Source organism: Papio anubis, chromosome 12 (genome assembly GCF_008728515.1).
Source record: "Papio anubis isolate 15944 chromosome 12, Panubis1.0, whole genome shotgun sequence".
NCBI lineage: Eukaryota > Metazoa > Chordata > Mammalia > Primates > Cercopithecidae > Papio > Papio anubis.
In genome coordinates, this window is record NC_044987.1 from 58,545,622 (window position 1) to 58,560,354 (window position 14,733).

Consider the following 14,733-nt stretch of genomic DNA (forward strand, 5'->3'; position numbering starts at 1 on the left):
TAAAATATAATTCTCTCATTTATTGAACTGACATTTATGGAGCCCCCTTTTTTATGCCAAGGTCAGGGGCTTAAGTTACAAAGGGTGAATAAGAGGCGCCTTATGGAGCTCTCAGCCTATGTAATGTCAGAGCTGAGACTCAGAGTCAGTGGGAAAACTGAGGCTCAGAAGGAGAGAAAAGAGGCCTGCCCACAGTCATACAGCCAGTTGGTAACAGAGCACAGTCCTCCCTACCCACCTTCCGTGTGCCTCTGGCGGCCACTCCATCACCCAGAGAACCCAGAAACTTGAAGCTACCTAGGGTGAGGGCAGGGGTTTGCTGGCCACCCCTCCTCTCCAGCATGGAGAGGGAGGACCTGGGACATCCAGGGTGCAAGATGACAGGTCTTGTAGGAGAAGGGACTGGAGCTGGTGGCCTCTTTTGTGCTGTCACTCAAGGTCAGAGGAATAAAAACCTTGCTGTTCTCTTTGTTCCCCTGCATTTCCTTTTATAATGTTTGAGTGACATTACAACAGAGATCAGAGACCTCAGAAAACATTCTCCTCCAGCCCTCTCTCCCATTTCACGGAGCAGACAGAAGCCAAGGAGCAGGAGGCTGGCAGAGGTCTTGTAGCAGAAGTGCAGATTGCAGTGCCAGAATCTGGTCTCCTCTTCTGCGTTGCCCGCCCTGACTTACAGCCTGACATGGGTTAGATTTGCAGGAGTCTGGGAAGGCTCTGCAGATATGTTCAACAAACACCTCCAGGAAGTCTTCTCAGAGCACAGCACCTCCTGCTGGGCTCCCTAATGTTGGCCCTGCCCTTTGGGCTCAGCAGAACTCCAAGTGTTGGTCAGCAGGAATGTTGAACTTAAGTTTGTGGGCCTCGAAGAGGTTGCACAGCTCTTTGATATAGCGCTGGTGCAGCTGGTTCACCTCCTCCTCCGAGGGATGCAGCGTCTTCTGTACCTCGATGGGCTTCCCCACTGCAAGGCATAGAGGCGTGCAGTGGCTTAGGGTAGGGAAGGGGACATTGGGGCAGGTGCCCATCCCTATGGTTCATCCCTGCAGAAAAGTGCTCTTACTGCCATTCCTTCCAACCCTAATCTCAGGTAATGAATTTTAAGACATTAGTGCAACTCCAAGATTCTGATATAATAACAATGGCTGGATTTCTTTTCTTTCTTTCTCCGTTTCTCTCTTTCTCTCTCTCTCTCTTTCTCCCTTCCTTTCTCTCTCTCTCTCTCTCTCTCTCTCTCTTTTTCTTTCCTGCAGAGTCTCCCTCTGTAGCCCAGGCTGGAGTGCAGTGGCACAATCTCAGCTCACTGCAACCTCCACCTCCTGCATCCCGGTTCAAGCAATTCTCCTGCCTCAGCCTTCTGAGTAGCTGGGATTACAGGCATGCGCCACCATGCCCAGCTAATTTTTGTATTTTTAGTAGAGACAGGGTTTCGCCATGTTGGCCAGGCTGGTCTTGAATTCCTGACCCCATGATCTGCCCTCCTCGGTCTCCTAAAGTGCAGGGATTACAAGTGTGAGCCACCGTGACCGGCCAATGGCTGGATTTCAATGTGTCAGGCAATGTATTAGGTGCTTTACATGAAATACTCCCTTTTATCCTATGGGTATAAAAAACTGTCATTATTCCTATTTGACAGACGAGTCAATGAGGCTCAGAGAGGTTACCTGACTTGTTCAAGGTCACATAGCCAGGAAGAACCACTGCCAGGTTTTAGACCCCGGGGTTGTGCTCTTCACCTTCAGGCTATATGATCTGGGGAGTCCAAGATGCCATGATTGGAAGCGGCTATATTTCTAAGATGGGGTGAGTTCATAGCTCAGGCAGCTCTTCTTTCCCCTCTACCCCTCCACGCTGACCTGCAGTGGATCTCTTATCCCAGGGAGGAATCAGGATGGACCTAACTCATCTCTTTCTCTGGTTCTGTCTGGCTGGGAAGGCAGCTCCTCTGTCCTCTCTTCTGGCGATAGTTCTGGAGGCAGCAGAAGTATTAAAATTCGTGAAAATATTGCCACACAACACGGGTGGGGGGTCATGATGTAGGGGTTTACCAAGTCTGCTCAATTAGCAAGTGGATGGATGGAGATGAGATAAATGGACTTCTCCCTATAAAGTCTTTCAGAGGCCAGGCATGGTGCCTCATGCCTGTAATCCCAGTACTTTGGGAGGCTGAGCCTGGGGGATCACTTTAGGTCAGGAGTTCGAGATGAGCCTGGCCAACATGGTGAAACCCTGTCTCTACTAAAAATACAAAAATTACCCAGGCGTGGTGGCATGCACCTGTAATCCCAGCTACTCTGGAGGTTGAGGCAGGAGAATCGCTTGAACCCGGGAGGTGGAGGTTGCAGTGAGCTGAGCTCATGCCACTGCACTCTAGCCTGGGCAACAGAGCAGGACTCTGTCTCAAAAAAAAAAAAAAAGAATTAAACCCACCTTTTCCGGCATTGTAAAAAGTCAGAATGATCCTAATAAAAACCTCAACTTTGTTATACAAAAACAGTGTGATATTTTGGAAGATACTTAACTTCTCTGAGCCCCAGTTTACATCAATGAAATGGGTATAGTAACTCCTGTCTTGAAGGTATGGCCAGGCGCAATGGCTCATGCCTTTAATTCCAGCACTTTGGGAGGCTGAGGCAGGCGGATCACTTGAGGTCAGGAGTTTGAGACCAGCCTGGTCAACATGGTGAAACCCCATCTCTACTAAAAATACAAAAATTAGCTGAGTTTTGTGGTGAGCAACTGTAGTCCCAGCTACTCGGGAGGTTGAGGCATGAGAATTTCTTGAACCTGGGAGGCAGAGGTTGCAGTGAGCCAAGATTGTGCCATTGCATACAGGCTTCCTGCCTTGAAGGTTGTTAGAATAAGCTGAGTTGCTTCATGTAGGGCAGCTAGTGTAGTGCCTGGCACACAGCAGATGCTCAGCAACTGGTCGCAACTATTGCTCTTGGCACCTCTGCTATAGTTCCTATCCCAGACTGTCTTCTATTCTATCTGCTTGCATGTGTATGTTTCCCAGTCTAGAATGTGAGCCCCATTAGGGCATAAATAAATCTGGCCCATCTCCACGTCCCCTTGCAGCACACAACATAGCCTCCTCCCTCCCAGCCTGGTCCTGGACTTACCCACAGTGGTGATGGGCCGGCGGTAGGGTATTAAACCAAAGCTGTACTGGAAGACACCACGGCCATGAAAGAGTGGGAGGGAGATGCCCATGATCTTCTGCAACCGATTCTGGATACAGCGCAACCAGGAGCCAGAAGAGTTGGGAATCTGGTCAAATAGGTCATTCTCCCCGAAGGAGAAGATCGGCACCAGGGGTGCCCTGGAGACAAATAGAGGAAAGAGGGCATGTGGGAGGCCCCAGAGAAGGCACAAGCTGAAAGGCCCTTTAGCTTCCTGCAGGGACTCTGTGACCAAAAAATGGAGCAGAGGTCAGCCACCTGGGCTGGAAGTGGAGGCCTGGGTTATCTCCCAGACCTTCACAGCCCCATTCTCTGGGCAGGTCCCTTGCAGGGCCACAACTTTCCAGTTGCACCATGAGCGGTAGACCAACATGCTTCAGACAGTCCTCCCAGATATAAAAATCTGCATTGTTTTTCCCAGAAAAATCTCTCCCACCTCAGCTGGCTCATGTTTCTCAAGGATGCTTCATCCCAAGTAGGGAGAAGAGCTCTGAAATGTACCCCAAATATCACTCTTCTAGATATCATAGGTCTCAGGTCAAGTGCCAGTTTTGTGGAATATGTTCATTGCCACCTAGTTTCTTAGATTACTGAGTCTCCCTTGTGGAAACTTTTCTAGGTATTTGGGCGTGAGACACCAAAATATAATCTTCATTGTGAATGGACTGAAAATCTCTACCAAAATAGAATCTGCATTCGTCTCTGCCCTCTTCCCACCAAAATAAAATCCTTGCCAATCGCCAACTGAAACCAGAGTGCTCTTCCCAGAGGCTTGATACCCGTGTGTCAGGGCGAGCCTGATGAAGCCCTTTCGGTTCCGCAGTAACAGCGTGAAGGATCCAGGCCTGGCATCCAGGGCCTCCTGGGCACCCCCTACAATGATGCCCAGCAAGTTTCCGCCACCCTTCCTGTTCAGAATGTGAGCAGCACTCTCCTTTTCTGATGTGACCAACCCTGCGGAAAGAGAAAGGTGGGTCAGGTATGGGGTGAGGGAGCAAGGGCTATGAAAGCACATAGAGCCCATGAAAGAGATCACCAGCAAGGCCTGGGGTTGCCCCCACTGCACCCCATTCCAGCTAGGAGCTCCCTGAGTCCTCTCCCTCTTCCCAACCCACTGATGGACTTAGCACCCAGCATGGTGCTGTAGGAAGTGCTTCTTTGGGCCCAGCCTCCTTCTCCTACTGCACACGCTCTTGGAAGAAGTACAGAACTGTTGGCAACCCTCCTGAAAATGTGTTACCTTCCTGAGCTGCTCAGGGGTGGAAACACTCACCTGCGGACATGATGTAATCTCTGAAGAAGGGGGCCCGGAACCACAAGGTCAGCATCATCAGATGGGGGCGGATACCGGGGAAGATCGAAGAGAAGCCTGTGCTCTCAGTGCACAGGTTGGCAAAGGCTCCGGCTGCCAGGACTCCATGGGGGTGGAAGCCCGCAATGTAGTTCCGAGAGGGGTCCAGCTCAGCAGTCTTGACCAGCTGCAGGGACAGCAACTTACTGAGCCAGGGTGGGGCCTGTGTTCCAACCCTGACTCTTCCCCTCACTGGTGTGACCTTGGGAAACCCCCCTGAGCCTCCAGGTCTTCATCCATATGTCTGACCACCCTGGGTTCTTACGAAGATTCAGATATGGTGTGTGACAGCACCTGGAGATACCGTGGTGCTGGCTGTGCCACAGAGTTGATGCTGGCTTGGGACAAATTGCTTCCCTCTCCTACAGACTCCTCATTTATAAAGTGGCAATACAGTATTTGGCCCTGTCCCTACTACCTCCTAGGGCTACTGAGAAACTCAAGCATGATGGTGCCTGGAATTATTTATACCAACACCACCTGTACAGGATATAACATGAAGGCATCAAGAGGCTACACAGGGGTATCAACATGCTGAAATAGCCCCATTTTAAGAAAAACAATGTTTTGGCCAGGCATGGTGGCTCATGCCTGTAATCCCAGCACTTTGGGAGGCCAAGGCGGGTGGATCACCTGAGGTCAGGAGTTTGAGACCAGCCTGGCCAACATGGTGAAACCCCATCTCTAATAAAAATACCAAAAATTAGCTAGGTGTAGTGGCAGGCGCCTGTAATCACAGCTACTCAGGAGGCTGAGACAGGAGAATCACTTGAACCTGGGAGGCAGAGGTTGCAGTGAACCGAGATCGCGCCACTGCACTCCAGCCTGGGCAACAAGAGCAAAAAACTGCATCTCAAAAAAAAGAAAGAAAAAGAAAAAGAAAAGCATTTGTGCATAGAGAAACACCCTGGTGAGTGGAAGGGCCTGTGTCTAGGTCACTGAGCCAATATTAGAATGGGCATCTACACGCACATTATCTATTGTGGTCCCACAGAGCGTGCAGTTGAATACGTGCACATAGATACATGTAATAATACTGGCTCAGTGACCTAGACACAGGCCCTCCCACAGTGCAGGCACTTGGATACTAAGGTGTGGTCTGCACCTCCCTAGATGTGGTCTCTATTGGTATCTTTCTATGCTAACCTCTTTCATCTGTCCCCTGGACCCAAATCTATCACAACATCCCTGTGAAGATTACAGACCATGTGTCCGATGCATCTGTGTCCCCAGTGCAGGCCTGGAACAGAGGAGATGCTCTGGAAAGGGTATGGCATGAAGGAAGGAAGGAATAAGCCCAATGGATGAGGATGGTGCAGCCTCAGAAGGAAGGCTCCCTGACCCCAATCCTATCCTGGCATGTTACCAGGGTTCCACTAGTGAGAAAAAGAACCTTGAGTCGGGAGACCCAGGTTCTGCCGCTGGCTCATCACATGACCGTTGTCAGGCCCCTGTCCCCTCTGTGGCTCAATTATTTCTGTCCCACAGGACACTGATAACGCCTCCCTGGCAGGGTTGCTACTGGGTTTAAGGGGGTAAACAAAGAAGAGAGGAGACTTGTGAAGTGCTGTGGTCTGTCTCCCTCCCTCAGTTCTGTTAGGTGAAGGGAGTGTGACTAAGCGAAGATGGATGGCTATCTGGGGAAAATCCTGCCTGGGTGCATGCCCTGGCAGGCTGGGTGTGCAGCAGGCAGTGGGGCCTGGAGAAGGGCATAGCCAGGTTACTAGGCTCTGGGGGTTGTTATCGCTTTTAGTTGATATGATTTATATACCATAAAATGTATCCATTTTAAGTATGAAATTCAGGGTTTCAGTACATTTAAAAGGTATGGGATAGGTGTGGTGGCTCACACCTCTAATCTTAGCAGCCTGGCAACACAGTGAGACTCCATCTCTACAAACATTTTTTTTAAAGTTGTGGTGGTGCGTGCCTGTAGTCCAAGCTACTTGGGAGGCTGAGGTGGGAGGATTGCTTGAGCTCAGGAATGAGGCTGCAGTGAGTTATGATTGCACCACTGCACTCCAGCCTGGATTACAGAAAGAGATCCTGTCTGTCTTTCTTTTTTTTTGAGACAGAGTCTTACTCTGTCGCCCAGACGCGAGTGCAGTGGCACAATCTCGGCTCATTGCAACTTCTGCCTCCCAGGCTCAAGCAATCCTCCTGCCTCAGCCTCCTGAGCACCTGGGATTACAGGTGTGCACCACTACCGCCAGGCTCATTTTTGTATTTTTAGTGGAGATGGGGTTTCACCATGTTGGCCAGGCTGGTCTTGAGCTCTTGACCTCAAATGATCCATCCCCCTCAGCCTCCCAAAGTGCTGGGATCACAGGTGTGAGCCACCACACCTGGCCAAGATCCCGTCTTTAAAAAAAAAAAAAAAAAAAGTGTGTTACCAATCAATATCTAATTCCAGAGCATTTTCAACACTCCAAAATAAACTCATACCTATTAGAAGTCACTCCCCCTCTCCCCAGCCCCTGGAACCACGAATTTACTTTTTGTCTCTATGGATTTGCCTGTTCCAGACATTTCACGTAAATGGAATCATATAATATGTGGCATTTGTGTCTGGTTTCCTTCATTTAGCATGATTGGAGGTTTATCTATGTTATAGTATGTATCTGTACTTCATTCCTTGCTGTGACTGTACACTATTCCATTTTATGGATATTCTACATCTTGGATGTCCATTCATTAGTCAAGGACATTTGAGTGGTTTCACCCTTGGGCCATTACAAATAACATGGCCACGAGCACTTGTGTACAAGTCTTGGTGTGAAAATGTTTTCAGTTCTTTGGCAGGGGCTACAGGGGCGCTTTTTTAACCCCAAGACGCTCTTCAGTCCCTGCCTAAACAATCACAGCACCACATAGGGCTCTCCGGGAGTGGACATCTGGACATTGAGTGGGAGGGAGGACAGCGGGGGACTGCTATGTCTCTACTGTGTCTGTCCATTCCCATTTCTCCACAAACGAACTTGTGCCCCCTCACAGCCGTGGGTCAACTGAAGAGCCTCAAGAGCCCGCTGTCCTAACAGATTCTTTATGGTTCACAAAGCAGCCATGCTGTTAGCTTGTTTAATGTTCAATCTGGCCCTAGGGAGGCTGGCTGGAGTATGATAGGCCCAGTGTGACAGTCCAGCAAACTGAGCTGTGGAGACCTGCCCTGAGCCACACAGATGGCTCTGAGTTCTGCCACCTCCTGCAGAAAGCGTCAGAGAGAGAGAGAGAGAGAGAGAGAGAGAGAGAGAGAGAAAGAGAGAGAGAGAGCGCGCGCGTGCAAGGTGAGCCAGGAAGCCTTTGTTCCAGACCCAGGGAAATATCCTGGCACTCAGGACTGTCTTTGGGGCCTTTCACTCACTAGTCAGACTTGGAAGGTCCAGGGTTCTCTCGATTCCCTTCTCCCAGGAGAAAGTGGCTCCTGCATCAACAACCTGCCTCGCACTGCTCCAGGGCCTGGCGTGGGAGAGCTTGTTCATGGCCTATTTATGTGCTTAGATTAATTGGCAGGTTAAAAATGCTGGGCATGCAGGGTCTGATTCAGTAGGTCTGATCTTGCCTTGGGCATCTGACTTGTGACAGATTTCCTAGAGGATTTGGTTACACATCAAAATTCAAAAATCCCCTTTCAGGTTCAGGCTGTTAGCGCTGTGTGTGTGTGTGTGTGTGTGTGTGTGTGTGTGTGTGTTTAGGGACTAGGGTACTTCCCTGTCTCCCCCTATCCAACTCAGATGGATGGAAAGGCTTGGATATTCTCCTTGGCCCTGGCTGTAACTCCCTGTGGCCCTGGGTAGGGCTTTGGCCTCCCCAGTCCACTCTGTTGATAAGTTATTAGCTGGTTCTCGCCCCACCATAGTCACACATTCACTTCACAGACACGCATTGATACCCATGGACACATCCCCTCAATTCTAACATGCGCACTCTCCCTGCCCACTTGTTGAAGAAATACAGTAAGTGCCAGGCCCTGAGAGCTGGAAAGAGTGCCAGAGTTGGTAAACACTCCCAGTATCTACCAGGCCCCAGGCACCTTGCGTACACCAACTTGCCTCACCCTCCGTCAACCGTATGAGGGAAGTATTGTATCATTGCCCCCCGCACTTAGCAGATGAGGAGATGGAGACACAAGGTTCATTAACTAGTTGTGGGTCATATAGCTAGTATAGACTTAGAGCCAGGGTTTGAACCCAGAAGCCTGATTCTGTGTGTGTAACCAGGAGGCTCTGCCACCCTGTAGGAGTCCTAAGTAAAAGGGGATTCATGGGGTAAGAGGGTGCACTCCAAGTAAGAGCGCCAGCACAAGTGATGTAGCTCATGCCTAGACAGCTCGGATGGCAAAGGGAGGACAAGCAGGTGAGGGGTGGGTGGGGTGCAGGGACTGGAAAGCTGCAGCAAAATAGACTTTATGAGCCAGGGGAGTCACTGTCACTGCAGTATTTCACTCATTTTATGAGGATTATTCCAGCCGCAGTGTGGTGGATGGATTGCTGGGGGCATTGGCAGAAGTAGAGCCAAGATAAAGAGATATGTATGGTCAGGGCTTAGGGCCAGGTGAGGAGAAATCAGGCTGGAGGAGTTTAGGAGGCAGAGCCCAGGGCTTAGACCAGTGGTTCTTCACTGGGGCAAGTGTATGCCCCCAGCTCCTCCCCCTCCCCTAACAGAAGTCATTTGGTAATGTCTATAAATGTTTTTGGCTGTCACAACAGGGAGGGATAGTGCTACTGGCATTGAGTGAGTAGATGCCAGGGGTGCAGACAGTCCCCACAACATAGAATAATACAGCCCCAAATTTGAATGGTGCCCAGGTGGACAAAGCTACCTGGAGGGTTACCTGGCTGTGGGGTGCAGTGGACCAGAATAGGGTGGGAGGCCCCCAGTCCCTGCAAGGCAGCCCTGGGGCTAAGGGAACCGCTGTGCTCTGTGCCAGCTCTCCCTGCCCATGGCAGAGGTAGGACTCCTGGGAGGGTCCTGGAGATGCGCCCCAGCTCCATGTGAGAAGACCTCCCAGGCAGAGCCTTCCTATAACCAAGGGGGCAATCTCAGGGGGAAGCACGTATCCTAGATTGTGTAAGCTGGGATTTCTGTCCTGGGTGAAAGCTGGGCACCTGAGTCCCAGTGACACGGGTTAAGAGACCCAGTGCTGAGAGGTGGTGGCTAGGAGGTCAGGCACTAAGGCCCTAGAGATGCCTGGCAGGCTGCAGAAGGCCTGAGGGTTTGTCACAGGTGTGTGTGGGTGGGGTCAAGGAGGTGGCCTGCAGGCTGCCCCAAGCCTGGCTCTGACAGTGACAGGCACGGTGCAGGCAGCATTTCCTGACAGCTGGTCACAGCCCTGGTCATAGCCCTCGGTGCCTAAGGCCTTGGCCCACGGAGACCGTGTTTGCTCCAGATGACAAAATCTTCAGTGCCAGGGAAACCCAGAGCCTGGGTGGGTCTTCAGTATCAGGTGGGAACAGCTCCTCCTACACAAAACATTGCCTGACGCTCCACAACTAGCTCTGTGGGAAGCTGACCGGGTGACTTTAGAAAGTTCCGAGGCCCAGAAACGGTTTCTGAATTTTTCTTGAAATTCCATCACCAGGTGCTAGTTCATAAAAGCACAGTAAGAACTGATAAAAGCTCAGAAATCACTGGACAGCCACATGTATATGGCAGGGGAGCGTAGAGGTTTGTGAATGGTGGGGGAGTTCAGCAGAGCTGGGTCTCCCTACTGTCTGCTCACCCCATGATCCCTTCAGGACTTGGGCAGTAAAGGTGTGTGGGAGGGTGGGAGGGTCTATGGAAAGAGAGTTTGCAGGCCACAGCCCCACCCAACAGGCCCAGCTTAGAACATAGTCAAAATGAACATCATCTCGCCCTCTGCTGGCCACTCAGTGGCATTGCCACCTTCGGCAGATGGTGCTGCAAAGGGCCTGCGGTGAGCAAGGATTCTGGAAAAAAAACACACACACACACACACACAAAAACAAAAAACGGTGCACAGGAGCAGGCACAGTGGCTGACGCCTGTAATCCCAGCACTTTGGGAGGCCGAGGCGGGCAGATCATCTAAGGTCGGGAGTTCAAGACCAGCCTGGTCAACATGGTGAAACTCCATATCTACTAAAAAAGTACAAATTAGCCAGGAGTGGTGGTGGGTGCCTGTAATCCCAGTTACTCAGGATGCTGAGGCAAGAGAATCGCTTGAACCTGGGAGGTGGAGGTTGCAGTGAGCCGATATAATGCCGCTGCATTCCAGACTGGGCAACAAAAGTGAAACTCCGTCTTGAAAAAACAAAAACAAAACAAACAAACAGGCCGGGCGCGGTGGCTCAAGCCTGTAATCCCAGCACTTTGGGAGGCCGAGACGGGCGGATCACGAGGTCAGGAGATCGAGACCATCCTGGCTAACACGGTGAAACCCCGTCTCTATTAAGAAATACAAAAAACTAGCCGGGCGAGGAGGTGGCGGGCGCCTGTAGTCCCAGCTACTCGGGAGGCTGAGGCCGGAGAATGGCGTGAACCCGGGAGGCGGAGCTTGCAGTGAGCTGAGATCCGGCCACTGCACTCCAGCCTGGGCGACAGAGCGAGACTCCGTCTCAAAAAAAAAAAAAAAAAAAAAAAACAAACAAAACGGTGCACATAGAATTTCTGCAAATCGAGGCCTGTGTCCCACCAGTGTTAACAGTACTAAGGTTGAGATATCCTCCTCAAGAGCCACCTGGCTGAGAAAGGAGCAGGAAGGACGTTGATAGGGTAGGTGCAGAGCTGCCTCAGCATTTCTGCCAGACCTGCAACTGGAAAGGCTCCAGGTGCACAGAGGGCCAGATGCTGTCCTTTGAGGCCCTTGGGCTGGCTGAAGACACCCCGGGAGAACTTTCAGGTGAGCAGTCCCAGTCCTGCAGAATGGCCTCCAATGGCCTCCACCCTCTGACCTGAGGGCCTCCCCAGCCTCCTCTGCAGGCCTGCCTTCTGCTTTAGCCATGCTGGATGTCAGCCTGTGGCTCAGAACTCACCGTGAGGCAAGTGTCTGGGCCTGTGCTTGTGTGTTTGCCTTTTCAGGCTGCTTTTTTTCCCCCAGTGGGCTTGGGATTCAGCTCAAGAGCGGGAAGTGAGACCAGAACCTCCAAAGCTCTCCGGGAGGCCAGAGCCTGCTTCAGGTTTTCTTTGGCTTGGTCCCTGATGTCACACACACGTCCCCAGGCTGGCCACAGCACACTTTCCCGGGGAGACTCTGACCTTCCTGGCACAGAATAGGAAGCCCAGGCTGGAGAGAGGAGAGGCAGGAAAGGGAGATGAATCTCAAAGTGCAGAGGTCCTGGGGTGGGGATGAGGACTGTGCCTCCGACACATCCATGGGCTGCTCCCAGAACTCAGCAAGCCCTAAGTTTCTTTGCTGACAAGACCCTGGAGGGGGCCTTGCAGGAAACACATATGAGGGGCAGGGGAGACTGCCCCCCTCCTGAGCCCCCCAGGCTAGACCATGTTCTGCCTTTCCACATCTACCACCCCTCGTGAGCATGGCACGTGAGTCTCTGCCAGCCACTGCCTGCTCTCTGCCCAGCACCCCCGTTGCCCTTTGCCCTGGAGGCCCTGCCCACTGCGGTGCTAGAGGCTCCTGCATTCCAGTTGTGGCTCAGCCTTTACCAGTCCTTCTTGGGCTCCAGGACTCTCAGAAGGGAGCAAGGCAGGAACCCCAACCACCTTGCGTTCCCATAATTCAGACAAGTTTCTTAACTTTGGTGGACTTGTTTCCTCGACCCCTCCCCCTTTGCAAGCTGGAGACCTTGTTTCTGGAGGGACGGGAAGAGGTAGGCTTCCTAGGCAGAGTGGGAGAAGTTACATAGGTGTGGAGGTCAGAGCAGCAGGACTCTCAGAGTCCTCTCCAGACTCGAGTCACGACCACGCCTTCTCAGAGTCCCACTGCCAAGGTAAAATAATACTAGCCGCCTGTTTACTGAAAACCTACAAAGTGCTAGCCGGGCATGGTGGTTCACGCCTGTAATTCCAGCACTTTGGGAGGCTGAGGTGGGCGGATCACCTAAGGTTGGGAGTTCGAGACCAGCCTGACCAACATGGTGAAACCCCGTCTCTACTAAAAATACAAGAATTAGCCAGGCATGGTGGCCAGCACCTGTAGTCCCAGCTACATGGGAGGCTGAGGCAGGAGAATTGCTTGAACCTGGGAGGCAGAGGTTGCAATGAGCCGAGATCGCACCACTGCACTCCAGCCTGGGTGACAGAGCCAGAGCGAGACTCCATCTCAAAAAAAAAAAACAACAAACCTACAAAGTGCTTTACCTGCTTTGTATCATTGAATCTACACAACCCAGTGAGGATGTGGCATTATCCCCATTTTACATATGAGGAAACTGAGGCTCAGAGAGACTAACTCGCCCATGGTCATACAGCCGGTATGGTATGGGGCTGACTTGGGATCAGAGTCTAGTCTACCTGTCTCCACAGGCCATGTCTTATCCCTTTCTTCTCTCCTGCTTCCAGAGGAGGGCCAACTGCCCCTGCCTGTCCCTTCTTTGCATCCCTGCTGCCTTCCCCACCCTATTCCATCTGGCCAATAAACCATCACTGCCTGGCTGCATAGATCAAGGCTTTAGATTGCCTGGGATTCCATTGAAGGGGCCGAAAGATCTGCTCACTCAAATCCAGGGATCTGCTCTGCTCTGGACACACCTTCAAGTCCAGGGCCAAGTGTCCACAATGACCATGAGGTGACAGGAGTTGGAAAGCCAGAGATTTGGAGGCATGCAGAGGAGGAGGAATCAGTCTACTTACTAGATACATGGGGAGACTGAGCCTCAGAACAGGATAAAGCTTTGCCCAAAGATACACTATATGCCAGTTAGGGGCAGGGTAGGATCTGAGAACAATTCAGGGCTCTCTCACCTGTCCCTTTGCCCAGAGTCAGTGTACACACTTGGAAATCTGTAAAAGAACTTGTGTGACATTGGTGACATTTTCTCTTTCTCTGGGTGTCAGCCTCCTCTTCTGGTAAATGTTAAGTGTGAGGTTAGATGGTCCTTAGAAACTATAAGTTTATTACCTTCACTCCCAAGCCTGGGCTGCTCATGGGTCTGTGCCTTTAAGATACATAGGCATGCCTTACATCATATATCCCACAGAACTCCTTCAAACACTGGACGCTCATCAGTCCCTGTACTGGCTCTGCATCCCTGCAGATGCGAAACCATGATCGGAGAGAAGCTGGACTCTTCTCCAGGTCACATAGTAGCAGAAGCCCTAGCTCCTACCTCCCAGCCCAGTAGCCTCCTCAATGCATGCAGGGCCATATTTTCCCATGAAGATGTGGGCACTCTGGCCCTGACCACACCCCAGCCAACTCCCTCCCCCACCGCAACCAGCCTCAATACTCACCGAGATGGGGAAATAGTCCTTCATGTACTTCCATATGGTCCAGCACCTGATGGCCTGGACGCGCCGGCCCCCCTGCCGCGGCTTGTCTCGGTCCACGTACCACCAGGCCGCATATAGGACAGTGAGGAGCCAGAATCTTGTAAACAGGAGGGCTATGAAGCCCACAATGCAGATCTCGGCTGGGGAGGGAAGAAGGAGCTGTCAGGAACAGGATCTGAGAGGAAGGTGGGTGAGATTGCTCAGACTGAGCTCTGCCCATAGGCCCGGCACTAGCAGCACCGTCCTGTCCAATCCTTGACCCCAGGAGGAAGACAGCAGCTTCCTGATCCTTCAAGGAGGAGAGGAAGGCCTCGAGAGGGACTGTGGCCAGCCCAGTGTCACTGGGAGCACACGTTGAGCCTAGGTAGGCCTAATACCAAAGCTCACTTTCCCCCACTGCACCAGGCCACCTAATTCACTCCATCCCCCGCCTATCTCCCTTCTCCCCAGGAGAGTTGTCTGTACTTACCAAGTAATCAATGGGGACAACTGGTTGGATAAACTGTTCTGGTTTCCGTCTTTTGGGATCTCAGAGCAAAGGGAGACCCTTTCCTGCTCTCTTTCTGTTCATCCTCTGCCCCATTTTCCCAGAGATAAATCCAGGTAGGTCCCTCCCCTTATTCAAGCCCTTCGTGACTTCCCCATAACTTCAGGCATAGTCCAAGCAGCTCAGCCTGGCCTCCAGGAGCCTCAGAGCTGGCCCTGTCCCTCCCGCTCCTGCCTCATGTCTGTGGCCACTCTGAACTACACAGTGTTCTCAAACCCTGCTGAGCTCCAGTGACCAGTGACGTTT

The 14,733-nt window shown here is 51.7% G+C and overlaps 1 protein-coding gene and 1 long non-coding RNA gene across 2 annotated transcripts in view; one reads left to right on the plus strand and one right to left on the minus strand.

Annotated features, from left to right (window-relative positions):
* Positions 1-14,733, minus strand: part of MOGAT2 (monoacylglycerol O-acyltransferase 2) — an 18,523-nt gene continuing 3,790 nt past the window's right edge. The window contains exons 2-6 of the mRNA XM_003910433.5: positions 13,902-14,080; positions 4,456-4,660; positions 3,962-4,136; positions 3,123-3,322; positions 1-964 (exon numbers count right to left, since the gene is read on the minus strand). Of these exons, the coding sequence (XP_003910482.1) occupies positions 810-964; positions 3,123-3,322; positions 3,962-4,136; positions 4,456-4,660; positions 13,902-14,080 (914 nt within the window). The 3' untranslated portion in view covers positions 1-809. The remainder of the gene's footprint in view (positions 965-3,122; positions 3,323-3,961; positions 4,137-4,455; positions 4,661-13,901; positions 14,081-14,733) is intronic.
* The window catches only part of LOC103877741, an 18,704-nt gene continuing 18,064 nt past the window's right edge, over positions 14,094-14,733 (plus strand). The window contains exon 1 of the long non-coding RNA XR_002517122.2: positions 14,094-14,304. This is a non-coding gene — a long non-coding RNA (uncharacterized LOC103877741). The remainder of the gene's footprint in view (positions 14,305-14,733) is intronic.